The sequence below is a fragment of the Myotis daubentonii genome, chromosome X (assembly GCF_963259705.1).
Source record: "Myotis daubentonii chromosome X, mMyoDau2.1, whole genome shotgun sequence".
NCBI lineage: Eukaryota > Metazoa > Chordata > Mammalia > Chiroptera > Vespertilionidae > Myotis > Myotis daubentonii.
The window spans coordinates 52,667,437-52,688,245 of record NC_081861.1 but is presented as its reverse complement, the minus strand read 5'-3'; the positions used below and the strand labels follow the sequence as shown (position 1 = coordinate 52,688,245).

Genomic DNA, 20,809 nt, shown 5'->3' with positions numbered 1-20,809 from the left:
CTGGGCAATTTAGAGCCGCGCGCCCGCGGGAACGTAAGATGGCGGAGTAGCAATGCGAAGCTTTTAGTACTGAGTCTCTGGGCTGACTTTGGTTCAGGGCTTGCAGCAGCAGTGATCGCTGAGCAAAGAGTGCCTAGGGTCATTGGCCAAGATGCCGAATATCAAAATCTTCAGCGGCAGCTCCCATCAGGACTTGTCCCAGAAAATTGCTGACCGCCTGGGCCTGGAGCTAGGCAAGGTGGTGACTAAGAAATTCAGCAACCAGGAGACCTGGTAAGGGTGAAGTTGGGATCCCCACCGCCACACCTGCCCGAGCTGCAGGGCGATATGTGGGCGGCAGAGAGTAGGGGCAATGGGGCTGCCGCGTGAGTTCTAAGGGACAGGGTTTTGGGGGGAAGGGTCAGCTCTGAGGCTAGCGTGCTCTATGGACTGTTTCCGTTATTTTACCTCTCGCGGCGGGTGAGGGGGTGTCACATTGGTTCTCACCATGGTGGTGGGGTGGAGCCAAGATTGAGCTTGAGGAGAAGCTTCTGGGTTTGAAGGCTAGGGTTGGAGGACCCAGCCGGAGGATAGTGGCTGCCTAAAGCCACGAGAGGGGAAAAACGCTTAGCCTGGGCTGTGGGGACACGTGGCTTTGTCGCTTCGCTGTTGAGCCACCCAGGCTGGACAAGTTCCTCTTGGACCAGCTTGCATGAGAGAGCGTACTGAGTACTGAGCCCTCCTGGTGTTTCTAGAATCTAAGAAGCAGCTTATCAATTAGAAACTATGTTGTGTTTGGTATTGAGGGAAATTAACATGTGTTGTAACATGTGCTGAGGGCGCCAAAATGAATACTGAGGACTTCCGTAGGTTGGCAAGCGTTGGCTTTCACAACTTTAGAGTTGCATGTTTAGAATATTAGAGCCATACTTATGTTAAATCTAGTTGATAAGGTAATGATGCATTAACTTCATCCTCATTGCCAGCATCTTAGCTTGAGTCATCCAGAAAATCTTACGGAACCTTAATCCTGGAATTCTTGACCTTCCCCAAATGCAGCTACTGGTACAGATAATACAAAAACATATATTTTAGTAGTGAAGTCTATCCTGAATGGGTCCACTTCTCTTTGTGCTGTGTGGGAAATTAAGTCCACAGTTTTGAATGTTAAGATAATTGAGGAAAGATACTAATGGAGTCAAAGACCTGGATGACTTAGTGTCTTGCAACTCGATTTTTTTTTCATTGCTTTGCTAATTAAAATCCCCTTCCCCCCCCCCCCCTCCACTTCCACCCTCCTGCACCTTGAGGGCCTCTTAGAGATAACTTGGTGTGTCTGGGCTTTTCCATATACCTTCCACCTAAATGTAGAATCCTCTGGTTCTGATAGGCCTGCTTTATGTTTTGTTGTTACCCTGTTGATCAAATCAGAGCAGTGCTCACAATCTTAGGCATCTGTTAAGGGGAAAGTTTATACCAAACCTAATGATTAGTTAAATAAGTTAAGATTGCTTTCAGCATGTTTTCCTAAATCCTTTTATTTTCATTTTTCTTTCTTTAAACTTATTACCAAAGTGTAACTCTTGTTACACTTTGTAGACCCTGCTGATAAAAGCATTCATCTGTAGTGGACAGCTTCCTTCTGAATGTTGGATTATGCCACTGGTTGTGATGCAAATAATAGTGCAAACATTGATGCCATCCGTAACCAGGCAATACCTTAGTCAAAAGAGGCTAGTCAAGCTGCTGTCTTTAGCTTTGGCCACACCATTATGACTCATGGGCTGTATTAAAAAAAGAAGACAAAACATGACCAGACTTTGCAAATGGCAGTATAGCTAGGGGACAAGAATAATTTTCATTTAGAGGTTTTTGGGGGGATTTTTTTGGTCCCCTTATAAAACTGTGCTTATTAAATCCTTTTCTTATGCTTCTAGGAAAAATACAAAAACTTTATTCACCCTCTGTGTAGTGCAACACACCAGAACTTGAGACTATATTGGGAGAGAGGAGAGGGTGAGCAACTTATTTTTCAACTGATAGATTTATCTGAATTTATCAGCAATCTCAATCTACTTTTCTGAGGTGTAAGGCTGATTTCATTTTTAAACAACTGGACAGTAAACATGCCTGGAAACACTGGATAAGATTAAGCACAATGTGGAAAGTTGCTGACTGGTTAGGTTTCTTTGTTTCTGGCTTAATCATTAGCTTTTTGGTTCTTTAGATGTTCTGAAATCCTCATTGAACATAACCAAGTATGTTGCATATGGAGCTTCCCCTCCCGACCAAGCTTTGGCTTTTCTGCAATGCAGAAATGGTAACTGCAGCCCCATGTGACTCTTAGAATCTAAAGATCATGGATAGGGTAGTTCAGTGGGTGCTGTGGGTCATCAGATGGGGAACTGCAGAGCCCATCCTCAAGTGAGACAGAGTTTTGCTATTTTCTGCAGTTTGGCAGAATCTCAGAGGCTGATGCTCTCTTGAACAGAATGGCTTTTCTTCTGAAGTCAGAAGCATCCATTACTGTCCAGTTATTAAAGAAATATGCATATGGTATAGCACATGCAAATAGTTAAGAGAGTTTAAAACTTAGGCCCTTGACTCAGAGAGCCTGGATTTGAATCCTTAGCCTTTCTTTGTCTCAATAATTTGAACTGTAAGGTGGTATCTGCCCATAGAATCATTGTGAGGTTTGAAATAGGACTGAGGTTTTTAGATCTTTGTCCATTCAACACAATAAATGTTGGTAAGAAGGGGTAATGATGTTATTGCAGAAAATGTGAAATATGATATAGAAAAGAATGAGGGGTAAAAAGAAATCCCTCAAAATTCCACCATCCAAGACAAACTTCATTTTGATGTATGACCTTCCAGATGTTTGTGTGCGTGTTTATATACTTTTTTCCCAAAAATATAAGACATGTTATTTATAGCTTTCTTCACTTTGCAATATATTTTGAATAATTTCTCCCCTTAATAATTATTCTACACTAGGGGCCTGGTGCACGAAATTTGTGCACTGTGTGTGTGTGTGTGTGTGTGTGTGTGGGGGGGGGGGGTGTCCCTCAGCCCAGCCTGCCCCCTCTCACATACTGGGAGCCCTCAGGCATTGACCCCCATCACCCTCCAATCACAGGATCGGCCCCTTGCCCAGGCCTGACGCCTCTGGCCTAGGCATCCGGCCCGGGCAGCGGGGACCTGCAGTGGCAGCGGGGGCAGGGGGGCCGCGATCGTGTGGGCTCCACCCCTGCCTCTGCAGGATGCCTCTGGCTGAGGCGTCCGGCCCAGGCAGCGGGGACCCACAGCTGCAGCGGCCCTGCGATCGTGGGCTTTGCTTTAGGCCCAGGCAAGGGGCCCCTAGCTCCTGGGACTGCCAGCTTCGACCGTGCCCAGCTCCCATCGCTGGCTCCACCCCTACTTCCTGCTATCACTGGCCAGGGCGGCAAAGGCGCCTGATTCTCCGATCATGGCTGGGGCCGCCTTTGCCCTGCCCCCCAGCTCTTAGCTCCCCCCTGGGTTTCCGATCACTGTCAGTGGCAGGGGGCTTCTTCCTGCTTTCCCTTTCGCCTCCCTGCATTGTGCCTACATATGCAAATTAACTGCCAATCTTAGTTGGCAGTTAACTGCCAATCTTAGTTGGCAGTTAATTTGCATATAGCCCTGATTAGCCAATGAAAAGGGTATCGTCGTACGCCAATTACCATTTTTCTCTTTTATTAGTGTAGATGGTTTTAAACAACATTTATTTATTCATTTATTTATCCATTGGTTTTTAGAGAGAATGGAAGGGACAGAGGGGGTGAGGGGGGGGGAGAGAAAGTAAGAGAAACATCAATGTGAGAGAGATGCAGTTTGGTTGCTTCCCACAGCTCCCAGGGCACTTCACCAGGAATCAACACCCCCCATCCCAGACCCTTCAATGTGCGGGCTGACACTCTACCACTGACCTACACTGGCCAGGACTCAAACAGCTTTTAAACAGTATAGTTTGTTTTAGGGTTTTACCATAATTTTAGATAACCAAGTCCCTATTAGGTATTTCCAGTTTTTTTTTGTTTTTTTTTTATGGAATAGTTTCAGGAATACTTTATTTTTTACCTATTTGATGTTAGAGAGAGGAAGGGAGAAAAACAGCGATTTATGGTTCCACTTGGTCATACATTCATTGGTTGATTCTTATATGTGCCCTGACCGGGGATGAAATCTGCAACGTTGGCATATTGGAACAACGTTCTAACCAGCTGAGATACCTGGCTCAGGAATACTTAGAAAAGTAATAAAAATTGGGAAGAAGTATGCATCCAAACTGATCCAAATTTATTGATAACCTTCCCTTCCCTTCCATTCCCCTCCCTTCCCCTCCCTTCCCCTCCCTTCCCCTCCCTTCCCCTCCCTTCCCATCCCTTCCCTTCCCTTCCCTTCCCTTCCCTTCCCTTCCCTTCCCTTCCCTTCCCTTCCCTTCCCTTCCCTTCCCTTCCCTTCCATTGAGGATGCTAGGCATTCCCCCCCCCCTCGTATTTCCAATTTTGATCTAATGCTTTTAATATGAAAACCCTTGATTGTAAATCTTTGACCATTTCTTTTGTTCTCTCTTATTTAAAAGATATGTTTTTTGTGTGTTTTTTAGCCCTCACTGGGGATATTTTTCCATTGATTTTTAGAGAAAATGGAAGAGAGAGGGAAAGACACAGAGAAATATCACTGTGAGAGAAACACATCGATTGGTTGCCTCCTGCACAAGCCTTGACCAGGGCCTGGGCAGGGAAGCAGCCTGCAACCAAAGTATGTGCTCTTGAACCCTTGACTGGAATCGATCCCAGGACCCTTGGGTTCGAAGGCCGATGCTCTATCCACTGAACCAAACCAGCTAGGACAGTGGTCGGCAAACTGTGGCTCGCGAGCCACATGCGGCTCTTTGGCCCCTTGAGTGTGGCCACGAAGTTTCAATCGCACTGTATGTGCGTGCCCACACATGGTATTTTGTGGAAGAGCCACACTCAAGGGGCTGCAGTTTGCCGACCACTGGGCTAGGACTAAAAAAATATGTCTTTATTAATTTTAGAGAAAGAGAAACGGAAAGGGATAGAGAGAGACAGAAACATTAATCAGCTGCCTCCTGCATGCCCCCTACTGGGGATGGAGCCTGCAACCTGGTCATGTGCCCTGACTGGGAATCAACCTGGTGACCTCTTTTTATATATATACTAGAGGCCTGGTGCACAAAAATTTGTGCACTTGGGGCGGGGGGGGGTGTCCCTCAGCCCGGCCTGTGCCCTCTCGCAGTCTGGGACGCCTCGGGGGATGACCACCTGCTGGCTTAGGCTCTCTCCCTGGGGGGATTGGGCCTAAGCTGTCAGTCAGACATCCCTCTGGCAGCCCGGGAGCCCTTGAGGGATGTCCACTTGCCAGCGGGGAGCAGGCCTAAGCTGCAGTCAGACATCCTTAGCACTGCTGAGGAGGCGGGAGAGGCTCCCACCACCACCGTTGTACTGGCAGCCACCAGCCTGGCTTGTGGCTGAGCAGAGCTCCCCGTGTGAGAGCACACTGACCACCAAGGGGCAGCTCCTGCATTGAGCATCTGCCCCCTGGTGGTCAGTGTGTATCATAGTGACCAGTCATTCCCAGATGTTCTGCTGTTAGGGTCAATTTTCATATTACTCTTTTATTATATAGGAGTGCCTGGTCAGCCTGGGTTAGGGGTTGATGGCTGTTTGCAGGCTGGCCACAGCCCCTTCAGGGTGGGGGTCCCCGCTGGGGTGCCTGGCCAGTCTGGGTGAGGGGCTGATGGCTGTTTTCAGGATGGCCAAGCCCCCCAGCAAGGACCCTCACCCCATGAGGGTGTGGCCAGCCTGGGTGAGGGGCTGATGGCTGTTTGTAAGCTGGCCACAGCCCCTTCAGGGTGGGGGGTCCTGCTGGGGTGCCTGGCCAGTCTCGGTGAGGGGCTGAGGGCCGTTTTCAGTCTGGCCAAACCCCCCAGCGGGGACCCTCACCCCATGATAGTGTGGCCAGCCTGGGTGAGGGGCTGATGGCTGTTTGCAGGCTGGCCACAACCCCCAGCCACCCAAGCTCCCAGTGGAGGCTGGCTGGAAGCAGGTATCTGGGATTTATTTGTCTTCTATAATTGAAACTTTGTTGCCATGAGCAGAGGCCACAGCCAGCTCAGGGCAGGCGGGAAGCTTGGCTTCCTCCATCACCCGGGCAACCAAGCCTCCTGCTTGCTCCAGCTCCATGGCTGCTGGCCGCCATCTTGGTTGGGTTAATTTGCATATAATCACTCAGATTGGCTGGTGGGCGTGGCTTAGGGTGTAGTGAAGGTATGGTCAGTTAGCATCTTTGTCTTTTATTAGTGTAGATAATTTTTTTGATTGATTTCAGAGAGGAAGGGAGTTGGAGAGAAATAGGAACATAAATGATGAGATAGAATCATTGATTGGCTGCCTCCTGCACACCCCCTACTGGGGATTGAACCACAACCTGGGAATCGAACCATGGCCTCCTGGTTCATAGGTGGACTCTCAACCACTGAACCAGGCCAGCTGGGCTCTTTGACCATATCTGATTATTTTCTTAGGATAAATTTCTGGAAGGGGAATTACTAGGTTAAAGGCATATACCATTTTTAGGCTTTTGAATGTCTATTGCCAAATTGCCCTCCAGAAAAGTTGAACCAATTTCCACTCTGACCAGCAGTAATAACAATATTAGTAACAGTTAATGTATAGTGAGTACTTAAGATATGCTAGTCCCAGTGCTAAGCATTTTGTACACTTTGCATTTAATCCTTTCAACATTGCTATGAATAGTTACTCTCACTATCCCCGTTTTATGAATGAGGGAACTGAGATTTAGAGGTGAAGTAACTTGCCCAATTCTGGGTGTTGTCCTTTAAAGTTTTTGCTGATACAATATCTTATCTGACTTTTAAAACTTTTATATATACTAAAATTTTTGACTCAATTCTCATCAAACTTTGGTTTATTTGGTTATTCTGGGTAGGCAAAGAGGTGAAAATTCTTAATTTTGGTTGCCTAAGATTTTCCTAAGAATTATATATATCCTTAGGTAGTTAACTCCATGTATTTGGCATATGCCAAAATCTCTGTCTAAATTCTTGAGATTTTTTTTAATACCACCACATTTTAGATTACTTTATTTCCTCTTTGTGTTTCTTAACATCCCATGCTCATTGGATGCACTTATACCTGATGCTAAAGGAAAGAAAGGGTGAAGGAGAAGCTAGTTTTCTCATTGGATGGACATAGCCAATCATCTGGCCCAGCCGTGGGCAAACTACGGCCCGCGGGCTGGATCCGGCCCGTTTGAAATGAATAAAACTAAAAAAAAAAAAAAAAAAAAAAAAAGACCGTACCCTTTTATGTAATGCTGTTTACTTTGAATTTATATTAGTTCACACAAACACTCCATCCATGCTTTTGTTCCGGCCCTCCGGTCCAGTTTAAGAACCCATTGTGGCCCTCGAGTCAAAAAGTTTGCCCACCCCTGAATTCTGGCCTCTTCAGAACAGCTGGGAGAATGATTGATCCAAAGCCATTTGGAAAACACATCATTAGCTAGGAGGAAAACAAGGCATATTAATTATCCTTTAAACTGTTAAACCAGGCCCTGACTGATGTGGCTTAGTTGGTTGGAGTGTTGTCCTGTATTCCAGAAAGTGGTGGGTTTGATTCCTGTCAGGGCACAAACCCAAGTTGCAGGTTCAATCCCTGGTTGGGGCATGTGCGGGAGGCAAATGATTGATGTTTCTTTTTCACATTGATATTTTGTTCTCTCTCACTTCCTCTCTAAAATAAAATAAATTGCTAATCCAGGTCTTTCCACTTGGACCATAGATTTGTGCACCCTAAATTATGTTAAGAGCAAATAGGTTTTAGGCACAATTGATTTTTTTTGTTTGTTTGTTTTGTTGTTGTTTTTTAAACATTTTTTTTTATTCATTTCATAGAGGAAGGGAGAGGAGAAGAAAGATAGAAACATCAATGATGAGAATCATTGATTGGCTCCCTCCTGCATACCTCCCACTGGGGATCGAGCCAGCAACCCTAGCATGTGCCCTTGACCGGAATCAAACCCAGGACCCTTCAGTCCTCTGGCTGATGCTCTATCCACTGGGTCAAACCGGCTAGGGCTAGGTACAACTGTTGTACTGTCAATCACTACCTAACTTATTAGAGGAAATCATAAAAATAATATTAAGATTTTTTGAGGATTCAATGAACTATTTGTTGACCAAGCTGTATAATCTGAGTGTAATTCATGGCATTTTAAGGCTTTTTTAAAAATTTTGTTTTATTGCTTAAAGTGTTACAAAGAGTATTATATATGTCTCCCTTTTTCCCCCCCCTTGAAAGTCTGTACTCTATAATACTTACTGAGAGAGAGATTAGTCTTGACTAATGAAATTAGAATTATGCATAGTAAAACAAGACAGTGTCCTGGTTTCCTTGTATCACTTTATTTTGAATATAGTTAAATAACTTTTTCAAGTTATTAGATGCATTTCTGGTCATAACATCCTTCTATACTTAAGGGGAAGTTTTAGTCCTTAATTTGGCTTTGGGAAATGGCTTAACTGTTGGTTGATTATCATCAGATGCTATAAAGACACAAAAACGGTACTAGAACCCTGGCAGGGTAGCTCAGTTAGAGCATTGTCCAGATTCACCAAGGTTGCGCGTTTGATCCCCAGTCAGGGCACATACAAGAATCAACCAATGAATGCATGAATGGGTGGAACAACAGAATGATGTTTCTCTCCCCACCCCCCCTCAAATCAATCAGTAAAAACAGGTATTAGTGATTGGGTTGGGTGGCGAGCTGGTGATATTTTAAGAATTAATTTTCAAACCTTATCTGATGTTAGAATATAATATTTAAAGGAATCATTTCCATTAAATCTATGTATTTAGCAAATGCTCTCTGATGTTTAAATTGGCAGTGATAATTTTAATACCTTACCAGCTTTCAAGAAAGGATTTGAAGTGTGTTTCATGATCGTCAGCATACAAAAGGTTCATTAAATAGATACATCAGAAGCTTTATAGAACTAAGGATGATAGTAATTGTGCCAAGAAAGTGGCATAATGGGATTATAGAAGTTTAGTATTACTTTAACTGTATCCCTTGGCTTTCTGGCAGCCAAAGGGATAAAGGCATATGCAATTGATTATGTAGTCTTTTAAAAAATATTTTTATTGATATCAGAGAGGAAGGGAGAGGGAGAGAGAGATAGAAACATCAATGATGAAAATTATTGATCAGCCGCCTCCTGCACACCCCCTACTGGGGTCCAAGCCTGCAACCCAGGCATGTGCCCTGACCAAGCATCGAACCATGACCTCCTGGTTCATAGGTCGAAGTTCAATCACCGAGTCACACCAGCTGGGCGATTATGTAGTTTTTATTTTCATAAAACTCTTTAGATACTTCCAGGCAAAAATGTCCAAAAATTTTATGGGTGGGTTACTTAAATAATGATACTGAGTAACATACTGGGAAATGTAATCAGTGTGGTAGGTATTTTTATATTGACACTCATAGTTGAGGCATGTTGTTTCCTGTTCTTGGTAAAAAGAAAGCTTTAGAATAGATTGTTATACAATCCTTGGTCTTTATTATCTTGGATCAATTGTCAAACTGCTGCTCTAGCTCTTGCAAGTGACTGGAGCATAGATGTCTGTTTACTTGACTGAAACAACAGCCATAGGCTTCCAATCCCAGATGTCAAGGACACAGTTGACTTCTTTTTTTTAAATATACTTTATTGATTTTTTACAGAAGGAAAGTTAGAAACATCAATGAGAGAGAAACATTGATCAGCTGCCTCCTGCACACCCCCTACTGGGGATGTGCCCGCAACCAAAGTACATGCTTTGCACCAGAATCGAACCTGGGACCCTGCTGTCCGCAGACTGACGCTCTATCCACTGAGCCAAACCAGTTAGGCTTCTTTTTTTTTTTAATATATTTTATTGATTTTTTACAGAGAGGAAGGGAGAGAGATAGAGAGTTAGAAACATCGATGAGAGAGAAACATCGATCAGCTGCCTCCTGCACATCTCCCACTGGGGATATGCCCGCAACCCAGGTACATGCCCTTGACCGGAATCGAACCTGGGACCTTTCAGTCCGCAGGCTGATGCTCTATCCACTGAGCCAAACCGGTTTCGGCTACACAGTTGACTTCTTATGTGAAATCAATGTGCCTGACTTTTGTTCTTCCCCACGGAAATGGAGATTTTGGTAAAGGAAGTTGTATGGGGATGACTGGGTGGGATTAAAACTTTCTTGAGTTTTGAAGTTGCACAAATACTTGAAGTACTTGGTCAGGACCCTAGAGTTGTGCACCATAAAACACAGAAGGGACTTTTTTTAGCCTAGGACTTCTCAAAGGGCATGGAGTGTTATGTTAGTAAAGGAGACTGGAGAAGTCCTTCTACACTACTGCACCTTATAGAACATGCTCACCTCCAGGAGATGTTATTTAGTCTTATTTTAGTTCTTAAAATTTTTAATATCTTTATCCCAATATGTCCAAAATATTAAAATTTTAACATGTAGCCAATATAAAGTTTGATGTATTTTTTGTATATACGTAGTATCTTCACAGTAAGGTGAGTATTTTATACTTATAGCACATCTCAATTCAGTTCCTCAGTCACACTAATCACATTTCATGTGTTCAATTACCACGTGAGGTCAGTGACAGCCATTTTGGACAGTGCCGTTCTAGGACCTACACTTTGGGAAACATGAAAGTTGCTCTTCCAGAAAGCCTTCCCTGCCTCCTTCCTGCCCATCAATTTGAATTTTGAAGAATGTCTTCAGAAATCAGTTTTGGCATTTGGCATAATTGAGACTGCTGACAGTTGTAATTCTTTAGGCTGATATTGGTGGTTAGTATATGTCAACTCAGCTGGGTCCACAAAATTGCTATATTCATTATGTTGCTCAGTATCACTATTTCAGTATCCCACCGTAAAATTCTTTGTAGCTATCACATCATGTTGGACCCATTAGATTATAGTTCTAAGAAAATTAAATATTAGATGAGTATCTGTGAAGTGGTATGAGCAGATTTGTCAAATGAAGAAACATTGGGTGTATTTGCATGAAGTGTGAAATATGAAAGATGATAAAAGTCTTCTGAATTTTCATGATAAGCAAGCCTGCAGAAGGTTCATATTCTGTCTAAAGTGAATGGATTCAAGAGTAAGTCTAATCCTGAGGGGACATGCATTCATCCATTCATTTATTTTTTGGCACGAGCTGGCTGGATATACAGATCAACATTACAGATCTGGTTCCTGCCTTCATAGAGCTTGAAATTAGGTGGAGGAGACAGAAAATAAACAATTGCATAAAAAATAGGGTGATAAGAAATTGTGATAAGTGTTCTGAAGGGAATAACCAGGGTGATGAGAATATAACTGTGTCACTTTATTTATTGAACTTGATTATGGAACATTCCAAACATACAGAAGTAGAGAGAATAGTATAATGATCCTACCCACCCTACCTATCCTCCATGTACCCATCACCCAGTTCAGTAGTTGGCAATTTGTGGCTAATGTTTCATCTATTATTTCCCTTCCATATACACCCCCACAATTGAATTATTTTGAAGCAAACCTAGATATTATATCACCCATATATATATTTCAGTAACCACATCTTACTGCCTAAAAATAATAGTTATCTCTTAATATCAAATAACTAACCAGTGTTCAAATTATTGTCTCTTAAACATGGGGTTTGTTTTTAGTTTGCTCAATTAGTATGCAAATAAAGTCTGTACAGTACAATTGGTTGGTATTTTTTTTCTTAAATGTTAATTTATTGATTTTAGGGAGAGACATCGATTTGTTATTTCACTTATTTATGCTTCTTGTATGTGCCCTGACCGGGGATCAAACTTGCAACCTTGGCGTGGACAATGCTCTAACCAGCTGAGCTACCCAGCTAGGGCAGAGCGAAGATATAACTATGTATATATGTTTTGTTAATCCTCATCCAAGGATATTTTTTTCATTGATTTTTAGAGAGAGAGGAAGGGAGGAAGGGAGAGAGCGCGAGAGCGAGAGAGGGAGAGAGAGGGAGAAAGGGAGAGAGAGAGAGAAAGAAACATATATGTGAGAGAATCACATCAATTGGTTGCCTCCCAAATGCGTCCTGAAGAGGGCCAGGGGATCGAACCTGCAACCAATTTGTGCCCTTGACCTGGAATTGAACCTAAGACCCTTTGGTGCACAGGCTAACACTCTAAACTCTAACCACTGATTTATACCAGCCAGGGCTAAGGGAAGATATTTTGATTGGAGATCTGAGAAATGAATGAGCTAGTTGTAGAAGAGCATTCCAGGTAGTAGGAAGAGTGTGAATTATAAATTCACATGCAGTCGTAAAAAGTAATACAGAGAGACCTGGTGTACCATTACCCAGTTTTCCCTAAGTTCTGAAGCATAGTTTTTCCAAACTACAGTTTTCTTGCATAACTGTAGTATGATGCAACAATCAGGATATTGACTTTGGTGCAGCCAAGATACAAAACCATCTATATCAAGGATTCTTGCCCTGACCGGTTTGGCTCAGTGGATAGAGCATCGGCCTGCAGACTGAAAGGTCCCAGGTTCGATTCCGGCCAGGGGCATGTACCTTGGTTGTGGACACATCCCCAGTGGGAGGTGTGCAAGAGGCAGCTGATCGATGTTTCTAACTCTCTTTCCCTCTCTCTTTCTCTCTGTGAAAAATCAATAAAATATATTTAAAATTAAAAAAAAAGGATTCTTCCTGTTGACATGTTGTAGTCACACCCACCTTTCTTCTCCTCCTCTGTAGTTTTTCTTTTTATATTGCCACTAGTGACCTGGTACACAGATTTGTGCACATTGAAAGGAAGTTAATTAGAAGGTGGCCAGTGGAGCAGGACTGGGTGAGATGGGCCAGACACACCCTGGAGCCAACCTCCCGAGGTCCCTCCCCAGTGTCTGTGGAGTGGGGTCCCTCGGCCTGGCCTGCGGGGATTGGGCCAAAACCGGCTCTTTGATATCCCCAGAGGGGTCCCGGAGTGCGAGAGGGCACTCTGCAAAGTTGCTGTTGTACAGGGTGTGGAACGCAAAGTGAGCAGTAAACCAGATTTGGGGCCAACAGTGCCCCAGCAACAACATAATCCATGGCTGAAGATGGAATCACACGGCTCCTCGAGGAATCCGGCTCCCTCTTCTCTGATTTCAGGGTGTGTCACCCGAGAACCACTGCTACCAAGTCACTGCAGCTCAGCAGCTCCTGCGTTGAGCATCTGCCTCCTGGTGGTCAGTGTCATAGCGACTGGTTGGACAGTGGGACACTTAGCATATTAGCCTTTTATATATATAGATTCTCTGGTTTGGTATCTGGGTAATACTGGCCACATAAAATGAGTTGGAAAATAATTCCCTCATCTGTTTTCTCAAAAAGATTTTGCTAATTCTTTAACTGTTTGGTAAAATTCTTCAATGAAGTTGTTTTAGGTTAGTCTTCTTAGAGGCTTATCAATTTTATTGATTTTCCTTTCCCCCCCAAAAAAACTTTTTGTTTCATTGTTTTATCTCTGTTTTGTTTTATTGTTTTAAATTTCATTGCTTCCCATTCTTATGGTTATTTTTTTCTTCCTTCTGCTTACTTTGGGTTTATATTGCTCATTTTCTAGTTTCTTTAAAAATTGATTTTAGAGAAGAGGGAGGGAGGGAGAGAGTAGAGAGAAATATCAATTGGTAACTGGCAATTTGCACATCTTAATCTCTTCCCTCTGTTCATCCATCCCCCCAACCCCACTCCCATTTGGTAGCTATGAAAATGTTCTCTGTATCTATGTTTTTGTTTACTCATTTATATTGTTCTTTAGTTTCTACATATAAGTAAAATCATATGGTATTTGCCATTCTCTGACTTATTTCCCTTAGGATAATGCCCTCTAGGTCCATCCATATTGCCACAGATGGGAAGATTTTTTCTTTTTTATAGCTGAATAATATTCTATTGTACATATGTACCACTTCTTTTTTTTACTTTGATTTACATCTTTACATTTTATTTTTCAGTTACAGTTTACATTCAGTATTATTTTGTATTAGTTTCCGGTTGTATGACTTCTTTTTTAAAAAATATATATATATTTTTTTAAAAATATATTTTATTGATTTTTCACAGAGAGGAAAGGAGAGGGATAGAGAGTTAGAAACATCAATGAGAGAGAAACATCGATCAGCTGCCTCCTGCACACCTCCCACTGGGGATGTGCCCGCAACCAAGGTACATGCCCTTGGCCGGAATCGAACCTGGGACCCTTCAGTCCACAGGCCAACACCCTATCCACTGAGCCAAACTGGTTAGGGCTAAAAAATATATTTCTTTATTGATTTCAGAGAGGAAGGGAGAAGGAGAGAGAGATAGAAACATCAATGGTGAGAGAGAATCACCCATCGGCTGTCTCCTGCATGTCCCCAACTGGGGACGGAGCCCACAACCCAGGCATGTGCCCTTGGCTGGAATCGAACCTGGAACCCTTCAGTCCGCAGGCTGACGCTCTATCCACTGAGCCAAGCCGACCAGGGCTTGTATGACTTCTTTATCCATTTGTCTATCAATGGACACTTAGTTGCTTCCATATCTTGACTATCTAATCTAATAAAAAAGAAACATGCAAATTGACTGTACCTTTGCTATGCACAAGCCACGCCCACCAGCCAATCAGAGCGACTATATGCAAATTAACCCATCCAAGATGGCGGCCGGCAGCCACTGAGCTGGAGCAAGCAGGAGGCTTGGTTGCCCCAGCGATGGAGGAAGCCAAGCTTCCTGCCTGCCCTGGATGGTTCTGGCCTCCGCTGAAGACAACAAAGTTTCAATTATAGAAGCTAAATAAACCCCAGATACCTGCTTCCAGCCAGTCTCCACTGGGAGCTTGGGTGGCTGGGAGCCATGGCCAGCCTGCAAACAGCCATCAGCCCCTCACCCAGACTGGCCAGGCACCCCAGCAGGACCCCCAACCCTGAAGGGGCTGTGGCCAGCCTGAACAGCCCTCAGCCCCTCACCCAGGCTGGCCACACCCTCATGGGGTGAGGGTCCCGCTGGGGCCCATGACCAGCCTGAAAACGGCCCTCAGCCCCTCAACCAGGCTGGCCAGGCACCCCAGCGGGGACCCCCACCCTGAAGGGGCTGTGGCCAGCCTGCAAATAGCAATCAGCCCCTCACCCAGGCTGGCCACACCATCATGGGGTGAGGGTCTCCACTGGGGGGCTTGGCCAGCCTGCAAACAGCCATCAGCCCCTCACCCAGGCTGGCCGGGCACTCCAGCGGGGACCCCCACCCTGAAGGGGCTGTGGCCAGCGTGCAAACAGCCATCAGCCACTCATGCAGGCTAGCCAGGCACCCCAGTAGGACCTTCCTCCCTGAAGGGGGTGTGGCCAGCCTGAAAACAGCCCTCAGCCCCTCATCCAGGCTGGCCAGGCACTCCAGCAGGGACCCCCCCCCCACCTGAAGGGGGTGTGGCCAGTCTGAAAATGGCCCTCAGCCCCTCACCCAGGCTGGCCAGGCACCCCAGCAGGAACCCCACCCTGATGTGGGACACCCTTCAGGGCAAACCAGCTGGCCCCCATCCATGCACCAGGCCTCTATCCTATATAATAAAAGGGTAATATGCAAATTGACCCTAACAGCAGAAGGACTGGGAATGATTGGTCACTATGACACACACTGACCACCAGGGGGCAGACGCTCAAGGCAGGAGCTGCCCCCTGGTGGTCAGTGCGCTCCCACAGGGGGAGCTATGCTCAGTCACAAGCCAGGCTGATAGCTGCCAGTACAGCGGTGGTGGTGGGAGCCTCTCCTGCCACCTCAGCAGTGCTAAGGACATCTGACTGCAGCTTAGGCCTGCTCCCTGCTGGCAAGTGGGCATCCCCCGAGGGCTCCTGGGCTGCCAGAGGGATGTCTGACTGCCAGCTTAGGCCCAATCCCCCGAGGAGCAGGCCTAAGCCAGCAGGTGGTTATCCCCCGAGGGGTCCCAGACTGTGAGAGGGCACAGGCCAGGCTGAGGGTCTGCCCTGCCCCCAAGTGCACAGATTTTTGTGCACCGGGCCTCTAGTTGTAAATAATGCTGCAATGAACATAGAAATGCATATCTTTTCAGATTAGTGTTTTGGGTTTCTTTGGATAAATACCCAGAAGTGGAATTGTAGGGTCCTTCTTTGTCTCCTGTTTTTGTCTTTGTTTTAACATCTATTTAGTGTGATACAAGTATTGCTTCCTCCACTTTTTCTTTATTTGTTTCCATTTACATGAAATATATTTTCCCATCCCTTTGCTTTAAGGCTGTGTGTCTTTCAATCTGAAGTGGTTTTCTTATAGGCAGTATATGTATGGGTTTTGTTTTCTTATACATTCAGACATCCTATGCCTTTTGATTGGAACATTTAACCCATTTACGTTTAAAAGTGATCATTGATAGGTATGTAGTTATTGCCATTTTAGTATTCATATTTTTTAAATCCTCACCCAAGCGTATTTTTTCCATTGACTTTTTTAGAGTGGAGGGAAGGTGCAAGGGGTGAAGAGAGAGAAACATTGATGTGAGAGAGACACATTGATTGGTTGCCTCCCGTTTGCACACCGACTGGGGCCAGGGATTGAGCCTGCAACAGAGGTACATGCCCTTGACCAGGAATTGAACTCACAACCCTTTGGTTTACGGGCCGGTGCTCTAACTGCTGAGCAAAACTGGCCTGGACTATTATTCATATTTTTGATCATTTCATTATTCCTCATAAAGAAATCTGCCGAAACCGGTTTGGCTCAGTGGATAGAGCGTCGGCCTGCGGACTGAAAGGTCTTGGGTTCGATTCCGGTCAAGGGCATGTACCTGGGTTGCGGGCACATCCCCAGTAGGAGGTGTGCAGGAGGTGGCTGATCGATGTTTCTCTCCCATCGATGTTTCTAACTCTCTATCTCTCTCTCCCTTCCTCTCTGTAAAAAATCAATAAAATATATTTAAAAAAAAATCCCTTTAACAATTCTTATCATACTGGTTTGGTGGTGATCTCCTTTAGTTTTTTCTTGTCTGGAAATTCCCTCTAAATGATTATCTGTCCTTCCCTCTAAATTATTATAACTTTGCTGGGTAGAGGAATCTTGGTTGTAGGTCCTGGCTTTTCATCACTTTGAATATTTTGTGCCAATCCCTTCTGACCTGCAAAGTTTCTGTTGAGAAATTAGCTGACAGTCTTATGGCAGTTCCCTTGTTGGTAACTAACTGCTTTTCTCTTGCTGCTTTAAAGATTCTCTCTTTGGCCCTGGCCTGGTAGCTCAGTTGGTTAGAGCATCCTCCCAATATACCAGGGTTGCAGGTTCAATCTCCAGTTTAAGAACATACAAGAAGCAAACAGTGAATGTACAAATAATTAGAGTACAAATCGATGTTTCTCTCTTCCCCTTCCTCTCTGTATAAAAATAAGAAAAAGATTCTCTCTTTAACATTTGTCATTTTAATTATGATGTGTCTTGGTGTGTGGGCCTTTTTAGGTTCATCTTGTTTGGTTCTCTGCATTTTCTGCACTTGTATACAAATACTAGTATGTCCTTTGCCAGGTTAGGGAAGTTTTCCATTATTTCTTCAAATAGATTTTCAATTCCTTGCACCCTCTCTTCTCTTATATTGTGAATATTGATATGCTTGATGTCCTGAGCCCCCTTAAACTGTCCTCATTTGGAGGGATTCTTTTTTTTTCTGTTCTGATTGGGTGTTTTCTGCTACCTGGTCTTCCAAATTGCTGATATGATCCTTTGCTTCATCTAATCTACTGTTTATTCCCACTAATAATATATTCTTAATTTCAGTTATTATATTCTTCATTCCTAAATTTTTAAATGTTTTCTCTGTCCATTTTTTAAAAATATTATTTATTTATTTTGAGAGAGAGAGAAACATGGATTTGTTGTTGCATTTATTTATGCATTCATTAATTGATTCTTGTATGTGCTCTCCAGTCTATCTCCATTTTTATAAGTACCACGTGCTAACCGATTGCGCCACTGGAGCTCCGCAGTCTATCTCCAGTTTTATGTTTCCTATCTGTTTGTTGATGTTCTCACTGAGATTATCTAGTCTTCCCTAAGTTCATTGCACATCCTTATAACCATTGTTTTGGACTCTGCATCTGGTAGATTGCTTGTCTCCATTTAGTTTAGTTCTTTTTCTGAAGTTTTGTTTTGTTCTTTCATTTGGGGACATGTTTCTTTGTCTCCTCATTTTGGCTGCCTCCCTGTATTTGTTTCTATGTATTAGGTAGAGGTGCCATGTCTTCTGGCATTGGTAGATTGGCCTAATATAGTAGACTAGAGGCCCAGTGCACAAAATTCATGCAGAGGTAGGGTCCCTAGGCCTGGCCAGCAATCAGGGCCCATCTGTGGGGTGACCGGTGGAGCGATCCGGGGGGCCCCCACTGGCACCCCCTTGGCTGGCCTGGCGCCGCCTGCTCGCTGGTCCCGCCCCGCCCCTCCCCCACCAGTCACCTCCCTCTGGCACCCACCTTGTCTTGCCTGAGGTCTGCGGGCTGGGGGCAGCTCCTGTGTTGAGCATCTGCTCCCTGGTGGTTAGTGCATGTCATAGTGACCGGTCATTCTGCCATTCAGTTGATTTGCATATTAGGCTTTTATTATATAGGACTAGAGGCTGGGTGCACAAAATTTGTGCACTGGTGGAGAGGTGTTCCTTAGCCCAGCCTGCACCATCTCCAATCTGGGACCCCTTGGGGGATGTCTGACTGCCGGTGTAAGCCTGGTCACCAGCAGTCGGACATCCCTCTCACAATCTGGGACTGCTGGCTCCCAATCACTCGCCTGCCTGCCTGCCTGATTGCCCCTAACCACTCTCCTGCTGGCCCAATTGCCCCCAACTGCCCTCCCCTGCTGGCCCAGTCGCCCCTAACTGCCCTCCCCTGCCAGCCCGGTCGCCCTTAACTGCCCTCCCCTGAAGGCCTGGTTGCCCCCAACTTCCCTCCCCTGCAGGCCTGGTCCCCCCCAACTGCCCTCCCCTGCAGGCCTGGCCACCCCCAACTGCCCTCCTCTGCTGGCCTGGTTACCCCTAACTGCCCTTCCCTGCTGGCCTGATTGCCCACAACTGCCCTCCCCTGCAGGCCTGGTTGCCCCCAACTGCCCTCCCCTGCTGGCCTGGTTGCCCCTAACTGCCCTCCCCTGCTGGCCTGATCGCCCACAACTGCCCTCCCCTGCTGGCCATCTTGTGGTGGCCATCTTGTGAGCACATGGGGGTGGCCATCTTGTACAAGGGCATGATGGTCAATTTGCATATTACCTCTTTATTATATAGGATGTCCCATGAGGCCCAGTGGGTGTTCCAGGTGTGTCCCTTATATGGGTTGTGTGTACCCTTCTGTGGTACTTGAGCTTTGATTGCTTTTTGACAAGTCAGTGGGAGAGATTAACCATCAGGTGGATTGGTCGTGAGGAATGGCCATAATTATAGTGTAGGTGCTATTTGGCGGCTGACCCTATGGAGCAGGACTCACATAGGGTCATTCTCACATAGGGGCATTCTTGTGTCTGCTAAGTCTGCCCTTTGGGTGTGTCATTGATGAAAAGCCCTTGGAAGTGGCTTGAGTGGGTGTTCCGGGGCGTGTGCTCCCTTTTCTGCGACCCGCACGGGAAAGAGAGCTTGAACCGGTTCCTTCAAATGGAGGTGTATTGAGGATTGAGAAAATGAAAGACAGACACAAAATAGAAAGTACAGCTGGGCCTGGGTGTGCTTCTGTCCTCTTCTGGCAGAGAGGTAGAAACACCAAGTCCCAAAGCAGCGTGTTTATTTTATAGTCCCAATTCCCCCAGATATCTGGAGGTTTCACCAAAACTCAAGATAAGGGAGGTATTCCAGGTACTTGACTGAATTTACATAATAAAAACCCATTCCCAGCACCTGGGCTTTGAAGAGTCCAGCTGAAGGCATTCTCACCTTTTGGCCAGAAATGTCCCCAAGGTATGGCTATGCCCAAGCCTTGGGTTCAGTCAACATAACTTAAAGAAAGCCATGGCACCTTCCCTGGCAGGGGGCCTCCCACAGGTGGGCCTGCAAATTGGGTGGGACAGAATCTCAGGGGATCACCAGGGCAGAGCCAACCTTGTTAGCTGATTGATGGAGACTCAGACTTGGCTATGCCTGCAGGCTGGATGAGGGAAGGCTCAGGGAAGGAACAATGGCTTCTTACAGCACTTCTGTCTGGGATAAAGCTTCCCTTCCAAGCCCTCGCCTTTAAGCCAGATAGTTCAGTGCCTCTCTGTTAGTCCCTGGTGCTTTTCTAGCTGCTGCCCCAGTGCTGGAACTCGGAGTCCATCAGCAAGTAAATTAATGTGCAGGCTCTTTAAGAGGACCCCCTGGGACTCCAGCAGCCCTCAGTCTCACTTGAACAAATCTCCTCAGCCACAATCCCTGCTGGTTTTCACAACCAGAAATTGTGGGGACTTTTCCTCCCAGCACTTCTCTTCCTGTGCTGGGGAGGCTTGTGTGGGGCGGGACTCCGCCCTCCTGCTCCTCCAGTCCATTCAGTGTCTTGTCTTCACTTCTTCTATCAATTTCACAGCTTCTTTTGTATATCCTTAATTATAAGACTTCTGTTTAGCTAGACTTCAGAAGGTTATCAATGATCATTGTTTTATAGTTTAGTTGTAATTTTGTTGTGGTCGTGGGAGGAGACTAAAATAATTATTGCATTTAGTGCTTATGGTCAGGTCAGCTCTTCAGGCTGCCCCCTTTAGGCTCAGTCCTCCG

At 45.3% G+C, this 20,809-nt stretch overlaps 1 protein-coding gene across 3 annotated transcripts in view; it reads left to right on the top strand.

Moving 5' to 3' along the window:
- Nucleotides 1-20,809, top strand: part of PRPS1 (phosphoribosyl pyrophosphate synthetase 1) — a 37,521-nt gene continuing 16,712 nt past the window's right edge. The window contains exon 1 of one of the 3 annotated variants that reach the window (XM_059680316.1): nucleotides 1-273. In XM_059680316.1, coding sequence (XP_059536299.1) covers nucleotides 152-273 — 122 coding nt within the window. In that variant the 5' untranslated portion in view covers nucleotides 1-151. The remainder of the gene's footprint in view (nucleotides 274-20,809) is intronic. The other 2 variants (XM_059680317.1, XM_059680315.1) reach the window with 2 other exon arrangements.